The 19,226-nt window shown below is 46.4% G+C and overlaps 1 protein-coding gene across 6 annotated transcripts in view; it reads left to right on the plus strand.

Annotated features, from left to right (window-relative positions):
- Positions 1-4,329: 4,329 nt before the first annotated feature.
- The window catches only part of PINX1 (PIN2 (TERF1) interacting telomerase inhibitor 1), a 65,211-nt gene continuing 50,314 nt past the window's right edge, over positions 4,330-19,226 (plus strand). For 5 of the 6 annotated variants that reach the window (XM_033145162.1, XM_033145161.1, XM_033145163.1 and 2 more), the window contains exons 1-6: positions 4,330-4,405; positions 6,376-6,485; positions 7,178-7,270; positions 8,375-8,453; positions 12,219-12,311; positions 13,679-13,752. In XM_033145162.1, the coding sequence (XP_033001053.1) occupies positions 4,387-4,405; positions 6,376-6,485; positions 7,178-7,270; positions 8,375-8,453; positions 12,219-12,311; positions 13,679-13,752 (468 nt within the window). In that variant the 5' untranslated portion in view covers positions 4,330-4,386. Of the gene's footprint in view, positions 4,406-6,375; positions 6,486-7,177; positions 7,271-8,374; positions 8,454-12,218; positions 12,312-13,678; positions 13,753-16,136; positions 16,157-19,226 lie in introns of those variants that run through there. The other variant, XM_033145165.1, reaches the window with a different exon arrangement.

Consider the following 19,226-nt stretch of genomic DNA (forward strand, 5'->3'; position numbering starts at 1 on the left):
TTTGCAATATGATCACCAGCTAAACATTGCAATCCGCCACAATGTCTGAAAGAAGGATGGAACTATACAGAGGGGAACTGGACAATGTCCTGGCAACTGCTACTACAGTACATGGGGTCTAAAATAGATAAATGACAATATTATCAATCATCACACACTCAGTTTCATCAGCAGGCAAGCCAAAACGCATCCCAACAGGACTTTGGGTTTGGGGCTGGGCTATCAAATGGTGGTATTCGGGACAATCCAAAGTATGGTGATGTTGTTGTTCAGTCGTTCAGTCGTGTCCGACTCTTCGTGACCCCATGGACCAGAGCACGCCAGGCACGCCTATCCTTCACTGCCTCCCGCAGTTTGGCCAAACTCATGTTAGTAGCTTCAAGAACACTGTCCAACCATCTCATCCTCTGTCGTCCCCTTCTCCTTGTGCCCTCCATCTTTCCCAACATGGTGATAGGTCGTAGTGAATACAAATAATCAGGGACTGCCAAACTGCCAGCAGGCCTGCTAGGTGACAGAAGCAGCAGTGGCAGAAACAGCTTGCCGGGACGGCGAGGACTCTCAGGCCACTGCTGCTTCTGCTGCCAAATCCTGTTGCCACTGCAAGGCCTCACAGGCCAATGCCATTACTGTTGTCACTTTGAGTTGCCACCGTGAGGTTTCTCAGCCTGCTGCCACTGTCGCCACTCCCTCGCCGCCACCAGGACTTGCAGGCCACCGCTGATTGTGCTGCCACCACAAGGGCATGCAGGTTATGTTATATTGTGTTATATGGTTGAATATTAAATTGTAAAATTCAATAAAAACTTGTTTTTTTAAAGGAAAATGTTAATTGAATATATGGGGGAAATTGTGTAAACTTGAAAACGCTGGCAGCAGTAAGATAAATTCAACATTATAATTCCAGTTACAGGTGGGTAGCCGTGTTGGTCTGCCATAGTCAAAACAAAATCGAAAATTCTTTCTAGTAGCACCTTAGAGACCAACTGAGTTTGTTCCTGGTATGAGCTTTCGTGTGCATGCACACTTCTTCAGATACCAACTGAAGAAGTGTGCATGCACACGAAAGCTCATACCAGGAACAAACTCAGTTGGTCTCTAAGGTGCTACTAGAAAGAATTTTCGATTTTGTTTCAACATTATAAATAAGTTTTGAGATGTAATACGTAATGGAATACTGAATGGTTTAGTTTATGTAAAATATGCAGGGATTTAAGATATGCAAAATGAACCATGGAAAGAGAAGAAAGGAAGTCATTGATATTTTAAGGATGCTTAAACGAGTATTTTAAATTGCAAAACAGAAAATTTAGTAAACATTTTATATATTAAAAAGTCTCATTTGGATTCATTTTGTCTTGCCTGCTGCTAAAAGTGACCATGAGATGACTGATAATATCGCCATTTATCCGTTTTAGACCCTTAAAGAGTAGCAGTTGCCAAGACATTGTCCTGTTCACCTCTGCGTAGCTCCTTCTCTATTTGATATCATGACAAATCGATATATCGAGATGTTATCGACATATCGTGATATTGAAAACCAGCTATCGCCCAGCCCTAATACAGGGCTGCCTTCAGATTTCCTCTAAAAGTTGTGTAGTTACTTATTTCCCTGGCTTGGGGGGGTCGCATAACTCCATACCCTCCAACGTTTTTTTCTATGGAAAAGCGGGACATTCCAGATCAAGGAAACTTAAGGGTCTGTGGTGTTAGGATTCTAGCACCAATTTACCTTTAGTTCTCCAGTTCTTCTTAATAGTTCCACAGAACTGGTGAGCATTTACTCATCGCACAATGCAAGGATGTGGGCTCATTGCTTATACACTCATAGGGAGCTCTCTAAATCATAAGATGTCAGGGAACACGCACCCACACAAATAATTCGTGCTAGGAAATGCCACTTGTCCAAAGGTCTCTGAAGCGGATGCAGCTGGAATGGTTAGAAGCAAACCAGTAGCAGGAGGGGGGAACGCACAGGAATTTTCTAATCCATCCAATCGGTGATCCAAGAGCTGCTCAGCACTGACCTGAAAGAAGAGATGTCATGCAGAAAAGGCCACAGGGGAAATTGGAAGGTTTGCAGCATCTAGAGAGGAGAGATTGCACGATGTAGGAGATGAACAACCGAGAGTGTACTGGCAAATACCGTACTGCTCGCATTTTGCCAGCCTGGCTAGGGATGTGGCTGCCATTACAATCATTTGTGTTCCTGCCTCTCTGCCCATCCAAGGTGTGTGAAGAAGAAAATCCCCTCTGCCTCCATTCCACCTGTAAAAGGTAAAGGGACCCCTGACCATTAGGTCCAGTTGTGTCCGACTCTGGGGTTGCGGCGCTCATCTCACGTTACTGGCTGAGGGAGCCGGCGTACAGCTTCTGGGTCATGTGGCCAGCATGACTAAGCCGCTTCTGGCAAACCAGAGCAGCGCACGGAAATGCCGTTTACCTTCCCACCGGAGCGGTACCTATTTATCTACTTGCACTTTGACGTGCTTTCGAACTGCTAGGTGGGCAGAAGCTGGGACCGAGCAATGGGAGCTCACCCCGTTGCGGGGATTCGAACCGGCGACCTTCTGATCAGCAAGCCTTAGGCTCAGTGGTTTAACCCACCGCGCCACCCATGTCCCTGTCCATTCCACCTGAGGTGTGGCTAAATCATGGGTAGGCAAACTAAGGCCCGGGGGCCGGATCCGGCCCAATCGCCTTCTAAATCCAGTTCACAGAAGATCCGGGAATCAGTGTGTTTTTACATGAGTAGAAAGGCATCTCTGGGTTATTTGTGGGTCATAGGAATTTCTTCATTTTTTATTCCAAAATATAGTCCAGCCCCCCTCCCCCACAAGGTCTGAGGGACAGTGGACCAGCCCCCTGCAGGAAAAGTTTGCTGACACCCTGGGCTAAATGCTAAAATGACCTGCTAATATGCTGTGGTCACTTTCAAACCCTTTCCAGCCTCCTGGGCAACGTTCCGGGGTCACGTGTGGGTGGATGGCAAAGCGGAAAGCAAAAGTGAGTAGGCTACAGCAATGAATGTCAATCATACATTAGGCTATGCTACAGGTACCTCACACCTCTGACCTCCAACCAGGCAAGCAAAAGGGATATTCAGAGTTCAGTGACACATTCCAGATAGGCAAAAACACTCTGGTGCCAAAGCAGGGCTGGTGAGGGCTCAAGATTGGACCAAGTTGGGCCACCGATTGCCTACCCCTGTTTCAAATTCTACGTTTTCTTCTCCACCAAGCTGCCTTTATTTCCTTGGCCAATAGATTTGTGTGCTGCTTTTCAAGGAAGCGATTGATGGATTAGGAGCAGCAGATTAACCCTCCTGGATCAGTAGAACGCTGCCAATAATAATAATAATAATAATAATAATAATAATTTATTATTTATACCCCGCCCATCTGGCTGGGTTTCTGCAGCCACTCTGGGCGGCTTCCAACAGAACATTAAAATGCAATTATGTATTAAACATTAAAAGCTTCCCTGAACAGGGCTGCCTTCAGATGTCTTCTAAAGGTCTGGTAGTTGTTTTTCTCTTTGACATCTGGTGGGAGGGTGGGTGCCACTACACAGAAGGCCCTCTGCCTGGTTCCCTGTAACTTGGCTTCGCGTAGTGAGGGAACCGCCAGAAGACCCTCGGCACTGGACCTCAGTGTCCAGGCTGAATGATGGGGGTGGAGACGCTCCTTCAGGTATATATGCTTATATAATATATCCTGGGTTGCCTTGGGCAAGATAAAAACGACTTAAGAAATCAATAATAATAATAATAATAATAATATCCCATCTAGTGCCCTTCATCCTGACTGCAACAGTGGCCAACGAGATTGGCCTGGGAGCTACCGGGGAGGCGAGGCTTTGGTGAAAGTGCGAGCTTCACCAGTTGGATTTTCAGCTGCACAGCTGAGAGCGAGCCAAGAGATAAGCTCTTTGCATGGAGGTGCAGCGATGGAAGCGAAGCACCGCCCGCTGAATGTTAGCAGCGCAGCTGGAGGAAGAAGAGAACTCCAACAGGTAAAGATCAGCCCGGTTGAACTCCAGCCTGTTGAGCAGCAGCCGCTTTGAAACACCGCAGCCCTCGCCTAACTCTGCGGCCGTCTACGGTACTGCCTGCTCCGCGCAACAGCGAGGGAGTAAAAGCTGCCGCCCTCTCCCATCCCTCCTTCCCGCCACCCACCCACCCCCGCCGGGCTCCTCTCATGAAGCTTAGCGGCTCCCTAGTTCTTCCATCCTCCGCTTTCTTCCAATCAGGCGCTCATTTTAGCCGGCCGCGAGGCGCGCCTGGCAGGAGCTAGGCCCCAAACCAAGAGGGCGGCGGCGGCGGCGGCGGCGGCGTGGTCGTCATCACCGCGCGCCAGCCTCCCTGGGAGGCCCCCTTCCCCCAAGATGGCGATGCTGGCAGAACGTGAGTATGAAACCGGCTGAAAGGACGGAAGGGAAAGGAATGAAGGCGCGGAGGGGCCCGCTCTTCCTCTCACGGCCGCTGACGACGCCCCGTCACGCCAGGAGAACCCCGCTGGGCCCGGCTTCCGCCCACCCCACCCCGCCCACCCAAAAGGTCCCGCTCAGCCCCAGTCTCCTGCTCCCGACCGAGGACAGCCAGATGCCTCCGGGGAACCCGCATGATTCAGGACTGACCCGTATTTCAGTGTAGAATGCTGCGCGTCCTGTACTGAGACAATTTTTTTGTCCTCTATTTCAGGTCTCTCTCTCTCTTTCTCTCTCTGCCAGGGTTAGGGATCCTCTCCCAATGCCTGTGTTTGAAAGGGCCACGTGCAGGGTGGATTTGATTTAAATCAAATCGATTTAAATCACTAGTCATCTGAAGAGGTGTGCGTGCACACGAAAGCTCATACCAAGAACAAAATAGGAAATTCTTTCCAGTAGCACCTTAGAGACCAACTGAGTTTGTTCTTGGTATGAGCTTTCGTGTGCATGCACACTTCTTCAGATGACTAGTGATTTAAATCGATTTGATTTAAATCAAATCCACCCTGCATGTGGCCCTTTCAAACACAGGCATTGGGAGAGGATCCCTGAAGAAGTGTGCATGCACACGAAAGCTCATACCAAGAACAAACTTAGTTGGTCTCAGGTGGTACTGGAAGGATTTTTTAAATTTAATTTAATTTTTATTTTTTTAATCAGTAGTCAGTAATACTTGATTTAAATCACTAGTCAGTAAGACTTGATTTAAAGGATTTTTTCTTACAGAAAGGCTCATTCTTGCTGGTATAATATTAATATTTACAAAAATTACTGATTTGGTTATACTATTAAAAATACATTGACAGATAAGTATGAAATTATTGTGAGGTTGAATAAGTTAACTGTTTATATTTGGATTACCTTTCCGCTGTACTTTATTGGAAGGAGAAAAATAATCATTTCCTTAATAACAATTTAAACAATCATTGATTATTATTATTTTTGTCCACCCTGGTCATGCGTGAAAGGTCATGTATTTAAGCTCTTGGTAGCCAAGCAGAGGCAAGATTTACACATTCGTGCGCATGTGACCAGTTCCAAATGGGCCAACCTGTGAGATTGCAATGGATTGCTTTGGAGTCACTTCAGCACCAGATTGGGAAAAAATAAAAAATAAAAATAGTTCACCAACTCCTTTTCCCCCCGCCCCCATCCTGTATTTTGCCAGAACAAAGATGGCAACCCAACTTCCAAGGCATATGTTAGAAGGAAACTGGGAAACAGTAGTAGCACCTGCCCTGTGGAACGCCCTCCCACCAGATGTCAAAGAGAACAACAACTACCAGACTTTTAGAAGACATCTTAAGGCAGCCCTGTTTAGGGAAGCTTTTAATATCTGATGAATTATTGTATTTTAATATTGTGTTGGAAGCCGCCCAGAGTGGCTGGGGAGGCCCAGCCAGATGGGCGGGGTATAAATAATAAATTATTATTATTATTATAAACAAGGGGAAAGTGGATCATTGAGGCCTGTGTTTTTTGATGTGCTTTTTTGTGTACACTGCTCTGAGGTTTACGAGTCTGGTTTAAGAAGATCCCTATAATTTAACAAATTTTCCCGACTTGCTGGCAAGCTGAATAGGAGCAGCCCATGCTTGTTGAGGGTTCTGTTCTTCTGGACATGTCAACTGGCGGTCATTGCCATCTCATGTAAGAGGTGCTGCTGCCAATTCTTACTCTGTGTATTCATTTGCTCTGCAGTGCCCAGGCCCCTGTGTGAATTTAAAAGCCTAGAGGCAGCTAGTGGAAGGGCTTCATGGAAGGAGAATGTTCTGTTGGTGTCCTTAAAGAAGCCAGTCCTGGCCAGGAGAGGAGAGGGAAGAGCAAGCCAGAAGGAAAATTTCTTTTCCAACCTTGGAGGCTTAAATTAGCTTTCTCTCTTCTCAGCACGCAGGAAGCAGAAGTGGTCTGTGGATCCGCGGAACAGCGCTTGGAGTAAAGATGAATCTAAATTTGGCCAAAAGATGTTGGAAAAAATGGGGTGGTCAAAAGGCAAAGTAAGTCTGCGTAGCAAAAAATAATAATTATTTTTTAAATATGGAATGGTTCAGAAGTGTGTATCTGCCTTGTGCAAGCCAGGAGATGTGTGCTGAAAAGGACAACACTTCTGTTGTAAGGAGAAGGGGTTAGGCCTACCCTGGGATTGTAGATGTGACTAATCACCTGATAAGTCCCCAGCCAAGCCACTTGCAGCCTTCCCTTCCCTAGCCTTCCAACTCCTCAGATAGAAATTGTGTTTGTGGCATTCACCTGCTAAACAGGTAACACAAACTGGTGAACTGTTCTTTCCTTGCTCTGGCACATACACACACACAGGTTTAATGAAATTTCAGCAGCTATCATTGCTTTGTGTTTATGACTTTGGAAATGCATTTTTTATATTGCATTTTTAAACTGTTCACTACTCAGCTCCCATTGGAGGAAGGAGGGCTGCTGGTTGATGTCTCTCTCTCTGTATGTATGTGTGTGTGTGTGTGTGTGTATATATGTGTATATATATATGTATATATATATATATATATGAGACTGGGGTGTGGTGTTGTTATCACTATTGCAACCTGTTGTATGCCAGCTTGGAAGGTATACCATTGAAATGCAAGTTGGAAACCTTTTGAGACAAATAAAATAATTTGCAAGGTGCTTCAGCCTCCCTCGACTGATTTCATTACTCTGCTTCTCTTTTTGCCAGGGTCTTGGAGCTCAGGAGCAAGGCAACACCGAACATGTCAAGGTCCAACTGAAGAACAACACTCTGGGCTTAGGAGCAGCCGCCAACCAAGAGGTGGGTGGAGTGAATGAAAATGAGGTCTACATCTGCTCAAATCAGGCATGAGCATTCAAATTCACATTCATCTGCCTATCTTGGAATTCATACTGTCAGTTTTCTGTTCTCTGCAGAGTTCCAGATCCTCAGGGTTTGCAGAAGGGGAATCAACCCTGTAAAACGAGCAGATATGCAGATGGGCTTGATTTGTATTTAAAGTTCACAGAAAGTGACTTTGACCAGTTCTTGTTTTGGGTTTGCACAGAATAGTTTGGATTTTTGTGTGAGTGCAGTCATAGAATCCTAGAGTTGGAAGAGACCACAAGGGCCATCCAGTCCAACCCCCTGCCAAGCAGGAAACACCATCAAAGCATTCCTGACAGATGGCTGTCAAGCCTCCGCTTAAAGACCTCCAAAGAAGGAGACTCCACCACACTCCTTGGCAGCAAATTCCACTGTCGAACAGCTCTCTCACTGTCAGGAAGTTCTTCCTAATGTTTAGGTGGAATCTTCTTTCTTGTAGTCTGTCATTTGGAATTGAATTAGATCACTTGTCATTTTAGCAACTAGACAACAACTCTTTTCCAGCATCATACCAAGCCCAAGGTTACGATTAAGGAACTACCGCTTGGTGTGATATCTCAGTTGACCAACCAGGGTTTGCAGTCTTCTGCCAATTTGGTTTTGAAATGATGGTGGCTATGCTCTGCCTCCACAATAGAGGCAGCGACACTCCTGAATACCAGTTGCTGGAAACTATGGGGGGGGGGGGGGGAGAATTGCTCTTGTGTTTGGGTCGTGCTTGTGGGACACCTGCTTCGCCATTGTGAGAATGGGATGCTAGACTAGATCACCGTTAGCCTGATCAAACAGGGCTCTAATTACTTTGTTAGTCATGTCTGCCAGTCTGGTACCTGCAAGCAGTCTGGTACCAGAGGCCTTCTCTGGTGCTTGTAGGCCCCCCCCCCCCAAAAGGCTTAAGAGAGACGTATTGTAGCAAGTGGATTAGGTTGTGATACGTGTTTGGTTGTGAGTCCGTGTGGTGCCCACAACAGTTTTCCTTGTTTGCAAGGAAAACCGAACCTCCAAAGACTGGTGACCCACTTGTGTGATATTTTGCAGGACAACTGGATCGCCCATCAGGATGACTTCAACCAGCTTCTGGCAGAGCTGAACAACTGCCACGGACAAGACACCCCAGGTACAGGAGTGAGCTATGAAAGGGCTCTGTGACTTGTTCCCATTGAATCAGCTACCAAATAAACTTGTGCTAAGCAATCCTTGGCCACACGAGGGCACTGCTGCCACTTGTGTGATTAAAATTGAAACCACAAACTACACTAGTCGCCAAAATTGTGGAAACCTCTTGGGAAAAGTGTATTTTCGAGGTTTGATGACTTATAACATCAGATATGCTGATGATACAACCTTGATGGCAGAAAGTGAGGAGGAATTGAAGAACCTTTTAATGAGGGTGAAAGAGGAGAGCGCTAAATATGGTCTGAAGCTCAACATCAAAAAAACTAAGATCATGGCCACTGGTCCCATCACCTCCTGGCAAATAGAAGGGGAAGAAATGGAGGCAGTGAGAGATTTCACTTTCTTGGGTTCCATGATCACTGCAGATGGTGACAGCAGTCACGAAATTAGAAGACGCCTGCTTCTTGGGAGAAAAGCAATGACAAACCTAGACAGCATCTTAAAAAGCAAAGACATCACCTTGCCGACAAAGGTCCGTATACTTAAAGCTATGGTTTTTCCAGTAGTAATGTACGGAAGTGAGAGCTGGACCATCAAGAAGGCTGATCGCCGAAGAATTGATGCTTTTGAATTATGGTGCTGGAGGAGACTCTTGAGAGTCCCATGGACTGCAAGAAGATCAAACCTATCCATTCTCAAGGAAATCGGCCCTGAGTGCTCACTAGAAGGACAGATCCTGAAGTTGAGGCTCCAGTACTTTGGCCACCTCATGAGAAGAGAAGACTCCCTGGAAAAGACCCTGATGTTGGGAAAGATTGAGGGCACAAGGAGAAGGGGACGACAGAGGATGAGATGGTTGGACAGTATTCTCGAAGCTACTAACATGAGTTTGGCCAAGCTGCGGGAGGCAGTGGAGGATAGGCGTGCCTGGCGTGCTCTGGTCCATGGGGTCACGAAGAGTCGGACACGACTGAACGACTGAACAACAACAACAACACCTGATTGGCTCTCTAAACACTCATGCTCATTGGCTGCATTCAAATGAAGGAACGCTACTGCATATCAGCCTAAGCAAGTTGTGTTTCCTTTTTCTGGTTATTTGGCTATAACTTTTGATAAAATGTAGATAATTGAACAAACTTCGTTGCATCACATTCTTCATTAAATTCTCTTTCCATTGATATATAATTTTATGGTATTACTCTCCAAAAAAGTATCAGAAATACACTTTCCCCAAAAGGTTTCCACAATTTTGGCCACTGCTGTACACACAATCTGGCCAAACAGAATGAGAGGTTTGTATTGCTGAAGGTGTGTGGGAGCAACTTTTTAAAAATATTAACATTTCATTTTTTAAAAATCAATTCTGAAGAAATAAAGTAATACAGAGAAAGAAGATGGGAAGTGGTGGTGGTGGGGAGAACAAAGAACTGTGTAATAAAATAAAAACAATTACAAAAATTCAGTGAATGTACTCCCATACATTCTTATATAAATTGATAGGTTATTATCCAAATATATATGTAGATGTTAATATCCTACTACATTCTATACAAACTCATTCCAAATGTTGTCATATTTATCCAAACAAAGTCTATTTCTCTAAGCAGTCCATTCATAAGTTGCAAGCGTTGTCCTATTATCAATCCATTGATTAAATGGTGTCATACATGTATATTCTTCCAGTTCATCAGTATCAGTCTCCTGGCCACCATTTGTTGTTGTTGTTCAGTCGTTCAGTCGTGTCCGACTCTTCGTGACCCCATGGACCAGAGCACGCCAGGCACGCCTATCCTTCACTGCCTCTCGCAGTTTGGCCAAACTCATGCCAGTCGCTTCGAGAATACTGTCCAACCATCTCATCCTCTGTCGTCCCCTTCTCCTTGTGCCCTCCATCTTTCCCAACATCAGGGTCTTTTCCAGGGACTCTTTTCTTCTCATGAGGTGGCCAAAGTACTGGAGCCTCAACTTCAGGATCTGTCCTTCTAGTGAGCACTCAGGGCTGATTTCTTTGAGAATGGATAGGTTTGATCTTCTTGCAGTCCATGGGACTCTCAAGAGTCTCCTCCAGCACCATAATTCAAAAGCATCAATTCTTCGGCGATCAGCCTTCTTTATGCTTCAGCTCTCACTTCCATACATCACTACTGGGAAAACCATAGCTTTAACTATATGGACCTTTGTCGGCAAGGTGATGTCTTTGCTTTTTAAGATGCTGTCTAGGTTTGTCATTGCTTTTCTCCCAAGAAGCAGGCGTCTTCTAATTTCGTGACTGCTGTCACCATCTACAGTGATCATGGAACCCAAGAAAGTGAAATCTCTCACTGTCTCCATTTCCTCCCCTTCTATTTGCCAGGAGGTGATGGGACCAGTGGCCATGAGCTTAGTTTTTTTGATGTTGAGCTTCAGTGGCCACCATTAGCGCACGTATAATCCATTTTTTGTTGTCCCGGCAGTGACTTGAGTTGTGCCTCACTTCCCAGGCTTGAGTTTTAGGAACATAGGAAGCCGCCTTATACTGAATCAGGCCATTGGTCCATCTTGCTCAGTTTTATCTACACACTGACAGTCAGCTGCTGTCCAGGGTTTCAGGCAACGAGTCTCCCCCAGCCCTACCCAGAGATGGCGGGAATTGAACTCGGGACCTGGATGCAAGGCAGGTGCTCTGACACGGAGCTATGGCCCTTCCCCATAGACTAGTTTAGACCAGCCCTTGAACCACACAACACATAGCTGAGACATTGACTGACAGGCAGCAGGGTTGGGATGAGCAAAAGGGGGGGAAATTATTGCACAACTCGGTGTATTAATTATAGAATTCCACAGGCTATATACAGAAGGGTGGCCTTCATCACGAATTGGTGTGAATCAAAGGAAGAACAGCCGTTTCATCTCTGCTAGAATTTACCAGGGGCACAATGCAGAAGTTAAGCCCTTTGCTGAAGTTAATGTGGGAATTATAAAATTGTGGAGGGTTCTCAAGGCTCATCTAGTCGAACCCGATGCAGTGCAGGGATCGCTGCTGAGGAATCCCTGACTGAAAGCCGTTCAGCTTCTGTTTAATAATAATAATAATAATTTTTTTATTTATACCCCACCCTTCCCGATTTAAAAACCGGGCTCATGGCGGCTAATAACAAATATAAAACATTGATTAAAAAACAGCTTAAAAACAGCATGAAGTACAACATAAATGTAGCATCGCCAGGGCTAACTGGCCAAGTTAGTTCTGCTAGGACCAGGGAAGAATTTAAATGTGGGGTCCCAGAAGGGTTTATTCATAGAAAAAAGGAAGGGAGAAAGGAATGGAGGACCAGGCTAAACTGAAGGCCAGGTGGAATAGCTCTGTCTTACAGGCCCTGCGGAAGGAGATCAAGTCCTGCAGGGCCCTAGTCTCGTGGGACACAGCATTCCACCAGGTCGGAGCCATCACTGAAAAGGCCCTGGCCCAGGACCTTTGTTGGGCCCAGGACCTTTGTTGTTGTTTAGTCGTTCAGTCGTGTCTGACTCTTCATGACCCCATGGACCAGGGCACGCCAGGACCTTTAAGCTATTATTATTCATGGACCTTAGGGTCCTCTGCGGGACATACCAGGAGAGGCGGTCCCGTAAGTACGAGGGTCCTCTCCAGTGAGGGAGAGTGTTTGAAGCAGCTGGTGCGAATGCCCTGTGAAAGCAGGAAGTGTGAGGAGGGTCTGTCAGATCAGAAACAGAGTGAGATTTCTGAGTCTTTGCCTCATACAGCAACTTCTGCTTGTGTTTCCAGAGGCTGCGTCCAAGGATGAGAAAAGAACCTTTAGCCTGGAGGAGAAATCTAAGAGTGCCCGGAAACGAGTTCATTATGTGAAATTTGCCAAAGGTAAGGGAGAAAGCAAACGGACAACAAAACCAGATCACCAGAGTCGTCTCCTGGATACAGCAACTGCTTGCGATCAGGGATGCGGGTTTCCTGGGAAATGTCGAATCGGGGCTTGTTTGTTTTCTGGGAAATTTTCCCAGGCTTTAAAAATCAGTTGGGATTCATTAGAGCATGTTTTAACCTCTGCTTAGTAAGCATAAGTCTGCCCTGTTCATGATATGTCCTGTAGGCTGCAAAGGTTTTTGCTTTTGCGACTTAAATGGGTTTTAAACCTTACTCAGAACTTAACTTGGATATTATTTTTATCAGTAAACTCGGTGTTTATAAGAGAACCCAGCAGCACATATTTCCTTTAAATTGCTTAAATGTGAAGATAAAAGATTTGAAGGCAGTTAACATTCTAATTTAGCTCTGATAAGTTGTGCATTAGATAAATCAAGAGTTCCCATAGGGAAATCAAGTTATCGGTGGATAAAGGGGTAATTGAAACTACCCAGCTGAATTGGTATCATTCATTATGTTACTATATAAAGTAGAGGCAGCCAATGTGATGCCTTCCAGATGTTACTGGACTACAACTCCCATCAACCCTTGCCAGTACGGCTGATGGTCAGGAACAATGGGAGTTGTTGTCTCATCTCCTCTGGTGGTAACCATGTTGCCGACTCGTGATTTAAAGGTGTTCAAATGGAACATTGTTGCTGCCAGTGTTTAGATCGGGATCAGCAGACTTTTTCAGCAGGGGGCCAGTCCACTGTCCCTCAGACCTTCTGTGGGGCTGGGCTATATTTTGGAAAGAAAAAAAAAAGAACGAATTCCTATGCCCCACAAATAACCAAGAGATGCATTTTAAATAAAAGCACACATTCTACTCATGTATAAACACACTATGTCCCGGACCATCCGCAGGCCGGATTTAGAAGGCGACTGGGCCAGATCCGGCCCCCGGGCCTTAGTTTGCCTACCCATGGCTTAGATCAACAGTGGTGGCCACACTTAAAATTCATTGCTGTTATATAACACTGGCAATTTGCCTAAAATTCTCTAAGCGCCGTGCATGTGTTAAAGATAAGGCAGTTCCCATCTGCTGGCTCTCAGTCAAATAAGACACAACACGAGAGGAAAAGACAACGAGGAGGGAAGAGGAAAGCAAGTGCTGGAACAGCTGCTCCTTCAGCTAGTAGCCTTCACTGGTCCTCTCCTCCATGAATTTGTGCAGTCATCTTTTAAAGCCATCCAAGTTGGCAGCCATCACTGTGGGAGAGAGTTCCACCGTCCTTTCCTTGTTCTGAATCCTCCCGCACTCAGCTGTGTCAGATGCCCATGAGTTCTAGTGTCATGATAGTGCCTCTTTTGTTTCACCCCAGGAAAAGATCTCTCCTCCCGAAGCGAAGATGACCTGTCTTGCATTTTTGGGAAACGGCAAGCCAAGAAAACACAGGTATGGGACACGTTTTGATTTCCCCCTCCTTTTGCCTGCACTCGGTGTAGTTGCAAGTTGCTTTCCCTGCGTACAAAATCCACGTTAGGGTGACCAGGTCATCTGGACAAACTTGGCTTGCAATCCTATTTCGGCCCTGAGCTCCTTGGAGGAAAGTGACGGGGTGTAAATCCAATCGATCGATCAATAAAATAACAACAATAATAAAACACACCTTGGGACATACATTTCATTGCACATGATAGGACCTAGAGTAAGTGTGCATATCATTTTGCTGTTAAGAGGCATTGGCATGTTAAATCAGTTGCACACAGAAACACCCCCCCCCCTCTGCTGTGCATTGACCAGGCATAGGCAAACTCGGCCCTCCAGCTGTTTTGGGACTACAGTTCCCATCATCCCTGACCACTGGTCCTGTTAGCTAGGGATGATGGGAGTTGTAGTCCCAAAACATCTGGAGGCCCGAGTTTGCCTATGCCTGCCATTGACTGTGCAGGCGAAGCCGGGTCAGGGAGTATCATTCAGATGTCAGGAGATTGACAGGATAGTAGCCCTGCAGAGCTGTCAGACGTGGCCTGCAGGGCGTGGGGGGTCCTGTTCTGTGGCATGAGGGAAGGTTGCCAGCCCAAGGCTGGCAGGTGGAAATCAGTCCCAATGCTGGTAAATCGGAATGCAAAAATTATGGTAAAAAAAAAACCCAGCTGGGAAACTTCTTGCCATTGGAGCCAGTGTGGTGTAGTGGTTAAGAGCGGTAGACTTGTAATCTGGTGAACCGGGTTCGCGTCTCCGCTCCTCCACATGCAGCTGCTGGGTGACCTTGGGCTAGTCACACTTCTCTGAAGTCTCTCAGCCCCACTCACCTCACAGAGTGTTTGTTGTGGGGAAGGGAAAGGAGAATGTGGGCCGCTTTGAGACTCCTTCGGGTAGTGAAAAGCGGGATATCAAATCCAAACTCTTCTTCTTCTTTATTGAAAATGCATTTTATTTATTATTATTTTTCTAAAATTCATAACACCGCTTGATTCAGAGGGGTTTGTGTAAAAAAGGATTAAGCAGTGAAATGACCAATAAGAAAAATTAACAGGAATAATAATACTAATATAATAATAATAATAATAATAATAATAATAATAATAATAATAAACCTTCCAAGAAGGGAAAGAAGATTAAGTCCCAACCAGAGAAGAATGGCAGATTAAGTCGATGGATTGTTATGCCGAAATGGCAAAAATGACTGGAAGAATCAGAAATCAGGAAAGCCAAAATTTTAATAATGAATGGGGGGGGGGATTGTGATTTATCTTAAAAACCATTGGAAACAGTTAAAATTGTTGGTAGGAGTGGAATAACACTTGTAGTTTAATGGTGAATTTTGGATATAATGGAGAGGTAATAGATTTGGATCATCATAAAAGATGCAGAAGGAAATGGTTAACGATAGGACTCACAAAGGGGAGGAAGGAAGTCCAGGAGATTCTGTGGAATCTTGCCTTTATGTTGTATGTTGGATACGTGTTTGTAAAACTGCAATTTGGAAAATCAAATTTTATTTTATTTTTTTAAATACACCTTCCAAAATTTAGAATGTAAATACACTGAAACCAGATTAAAGCGTGCACCAGCTTTCTAATAAACACCTGGGTAGGCTTGTCTAGGCAAACGTGTTTCCAACAGGCACCGAAAAGAGCACAGTGAACCCGCCTCCCTGATACCAATTGGCGGGGAGTTCAAAAGTGTAGGTTGTTGTTGTTGTTCAGTCGTTCAGTCGTGTCCGACTCTTCGTGACCCCATGGATCAGAGCACGCCAGGCACGCCTATCCTTCACTGCCTCCCGCAGTTTCGCCAAACTCATGTTAGTCGCTTCGAGAACACTGTCCAACCATCTCATCCTCTGTCGTCCCCTTCTCCTTGTGCCCTCTATCTTTCCCAACATCAGGGTCTTTTCCAGGGAGTCTTCTCTTCTCATGAGGTGGCCAAAGTACTGGAGTCTCAACTTCAGGATCTGTCCTTCCAGTGAGCACTCAGGGCTGATTTCTTTGAGAATGGATAGGTTTGATCTTCTTGCAGTCCATGGGACTCTCAAGAGTCTCCTCCAGCACCATAATTCAAAAGCATCAATTCTTCGGCGACCAGCCTTCTTGATGGTCCAGCTCTCACTTCCATGCATTACTACTGGGAAAAAAGTGTAGGTGGTGCCACACTAAAAGTTCTTAGAAATGGGTGTTATGTGGCACTCGGGACAGCGCCAGTTCTTCTGACTGAAGTAGTCGATTGGGCGTATGGGGTAAGGCAATCTTGCAGGTAAGCTGGTCCCAAATCATTACGGGCTTTATGCACTGATAGTAACGCCCTTGAACTTGGCCCAGGACCATTTTCTGTTACGGTGAGTCAGAGAGAGACAACGCATTGCCCTTCAGATGCTGCGGCCGTCTCTCAACTCTGAACAGCCCCAGCACCCTGGGGAGGTGTCCTAGCCCCTCCGCAGAGCACCGCGTTGCCTACCCCTGCGTTGAGCTATCCACAGTTCTGTGCGGAGCAGCTCTTTCTGATGCAGGTAGCATTTCCATCGCGATGGAATTTGGAGCAGTCGTGCTGGTGTAAATCAAGTTAACGATTGCAACATTCGCAGCGAGATTATGATGAGTCACCTGTGGAAACTGTCACCTGTTGATAGGTCTAGTTTGAGATCTAGGCCAGATTAATTTTCCTTTTTCAATGCTGGAAAAGTGTGTGTTTGTGTGTGTAGCTTACGTTTGGGAGTTGAACCAGCATATCTAACCTGACCCATAAATAAAATATTCAGCTTCCTGGAATCGGCTGCTGGCTTGGATGGCTTTGGAAAAGGGGATTAGACAGATTCGCAGAGGAGGTGTCACGACAAGCAGATCTGCAGCAAAACATGGCCGTGTGGAGTTTCCCAGTTTTGGGTTCCAGCCAGCCATGCCCTGCTCCAGGAAGCTCCATTCTGTTACGACTCTTGCCTGCCTACCCACGCACTCCCCAGTTTTCCTGCCCCACCTCTCAAGAATCACCAGTCCATGCCCACTAAATTTTCTCTGAACTCACTGGGCTAATCTGGAGTTTCTCCCCGCCTTGTTTTGTATTTCTGAGAAAGCTTTAAACCCCCCCCTCCACCCATGAGCACGTTTGATGGCTCCCAAGCCTGATAATAACTTCCTAGTCTAGATAACTCAGTTAGTTAGAACTGATAACGCCAAGTTTGCAGGTTCGATCCCTGCTGCATATTCCTGCGTTGCAGGGGGTTGGACTAAATGATCCTTGGGGTCCCTTCCAACTCTAAAATTCTTTGATTCTTCCTGTGTGGACAGTGCAGGAGGTGTTTCGGGAGGAGCACTCGCTACCCCTTCCTCCCCCAGATGTGGCCACATGTGGGTCTCTGTTTCCGTTCCTTGGAAACTTGGCACCAAACAGAGAGCCTGGTTATGAAGCCCTGGAGCACATCAGTTTCGGACCTGAAAGAGCAAGGGATCGCTGGCCGTGAGTGTCCCCGTATCTCTTCCGGCCGAGATAGGAAGAGTCCTGGTGTACATCAGGAACTGGGGTTCTTCTGTCAGGAGGGGGCACACCAGGGCTTCAGCCATCTCTGTGTTTGCTCTTCGGTCGCCTTGGGCGAGCAGCTCACCGCTACTGATAGCAACTGCAACCCAAATCTCTGGCTAGGGCATCTTCTGCCTCAGAGCTTCCCTGCGGTCTCAGCTCCTGTATCCTTGAAAGACTCTGCCATGCCTAGGGATTCATATTTTTTCTCTCTCTCTCTTTCCTTTTTTCTCCGTTGCTTATCCAGCAGCTGCTTGGCCGGTGACACAATACTGACATCTCCCACTATCTCACTCCCAGCCCATTGGGAAGCAGGCATGTCAAAACTGACCCTAACCAGTGATGCTTTTGCTTTTGGGGAGAGTTCAGGAGAAAAGTCAGCTGCAGAGAATCGGGTTTTCTTCCCTAAAGGACCATCTGTAGCAAGAACAGACTATTCCCCCAGCCTTTGCCAACTGGGTGCCCTTCGTGGCTGTGCTGATTGGCGTCATAGTCCCAAACCAGAGAGAGAGAAAGAGAGAACGAGCATAGGAGAGTCTGCAGGATCAGTCCAGTGGCCCATCAAGCCCAGCATCCTGTCCTCACAAGGGGCCAACCAGATTCTTGCAGGAAACCCACAAGCAAGATTCCAGCACAAGAGCAACACTCGCCTCCTGCGGTTTCCTACAACAGGGATTCAGAAGCTTCCTTGCCTCTCAGCTGTGGAGGCAGAACATGGCCATGGTGGCTAGTAGCCCTCGATAGCCCTCTGTGGATTTCTCAGATTTTCTTTTAAAGCCACCCAAGTTGGTGGCCACCACTGCCTCCAGTGGCAGTGAGTTCCCTAGTTCAGCTGTGTGACCTGGGGAGCACCGGGTTGGCAAAAGCTGGTGTATAACACCGAGAGCCTTCTCCCTTCCAGCAGGGGGTGCTAGCTCTCCAGTCCCTTCACAGAGATGGGTTTGTTGAGTATTCCCGGCTTCCAGGGGTTTGCGGTGAATTTTTTTGTAGGGGAACAGCTCGCGGAGGGTGGTTCCCTCGTTTAACTGCGCGAATAAGTCCTTTTCTCTGTGCTGAACCTTCCAGCATAGGAGCCCTACAGCCCTACAGGATATCATAGAATCATAGAGTTGGAAGGTATCCCAAGGGCCAGTGTAGTCCAGCCCCCTGCAATGCTGGAATCCCAACTTCTCAGCTCACCAGGAACTCCTCCTGACTGCTTGCAATAAAACTCGTGAGAGCCAAGGTGGCATAGGGGTTGCAGAGCATCTGGGGGTCCAGGACTCAAACTTTCAGTCTTCCATGAAGCTCAGTGGGCGATGTTGGACCTCTTGCTACCTTTTAGCCCGGGCGTACCCCACATGGTTGTACTGATGATAAAATAGGGGCCGGGGGTTAACAGCTTTGATAGTTAATCAAATCATTACAAGGCTAATTGCACGTGGGCAAGATACATACTTCGGAGAGGAATAGAAATGTGGTTTGGGGACAAGGAACAGATGGTCACCACATTTTTTAAAAAAAACAAAAAATTATTTATTCAATTTATACACCCCCCTATACTCAGAGGTCTCAGGGCGGTTCACAAACAAGACCACAACATATAAAATCAAACCAAAAACGATAACCCAATAAAAAGCCCCCCCCCCCAAAAAAAAGAACCACATTCAATAAGATCAACTAAAGGCCTGGTTAAAAAGGAACGTTTTTGCCTGGCGCCTAAAAGTGTGTAATGAAGTCGCCAGGCGAACTTCCCTGGGGAGAGCATTCCACAGACGGGGAGCCACTGCAGAGAAGGCCCTACTCTCGTGTTGCCACCCTCCGGACCTCTCGAGGAGACAGCACAAGAAGGAGGGCCTCGGAAGATGATTCCAGGGTCCGGGTAGGTTCATATGGGGAGAGGCGGTCTTTGATGCTGATTCTCTGGAGTTCTTGCG

This window comes from Lacerta agilis, chromosome 3 (assembly GCF_009819535.1).
Source record: "Lacerta agilis isolate rLacAgi1 chromosome 3, rLacAgi1.pri, whole genome shotgun sequence".
Classification (NCBI taxonomy): domain Eukaryota; kingdom Metazoa; phylum Chordata; class Lepidosauria; order Squamata; family Lacertidae; genus Lacerta; species Lacerta agilis.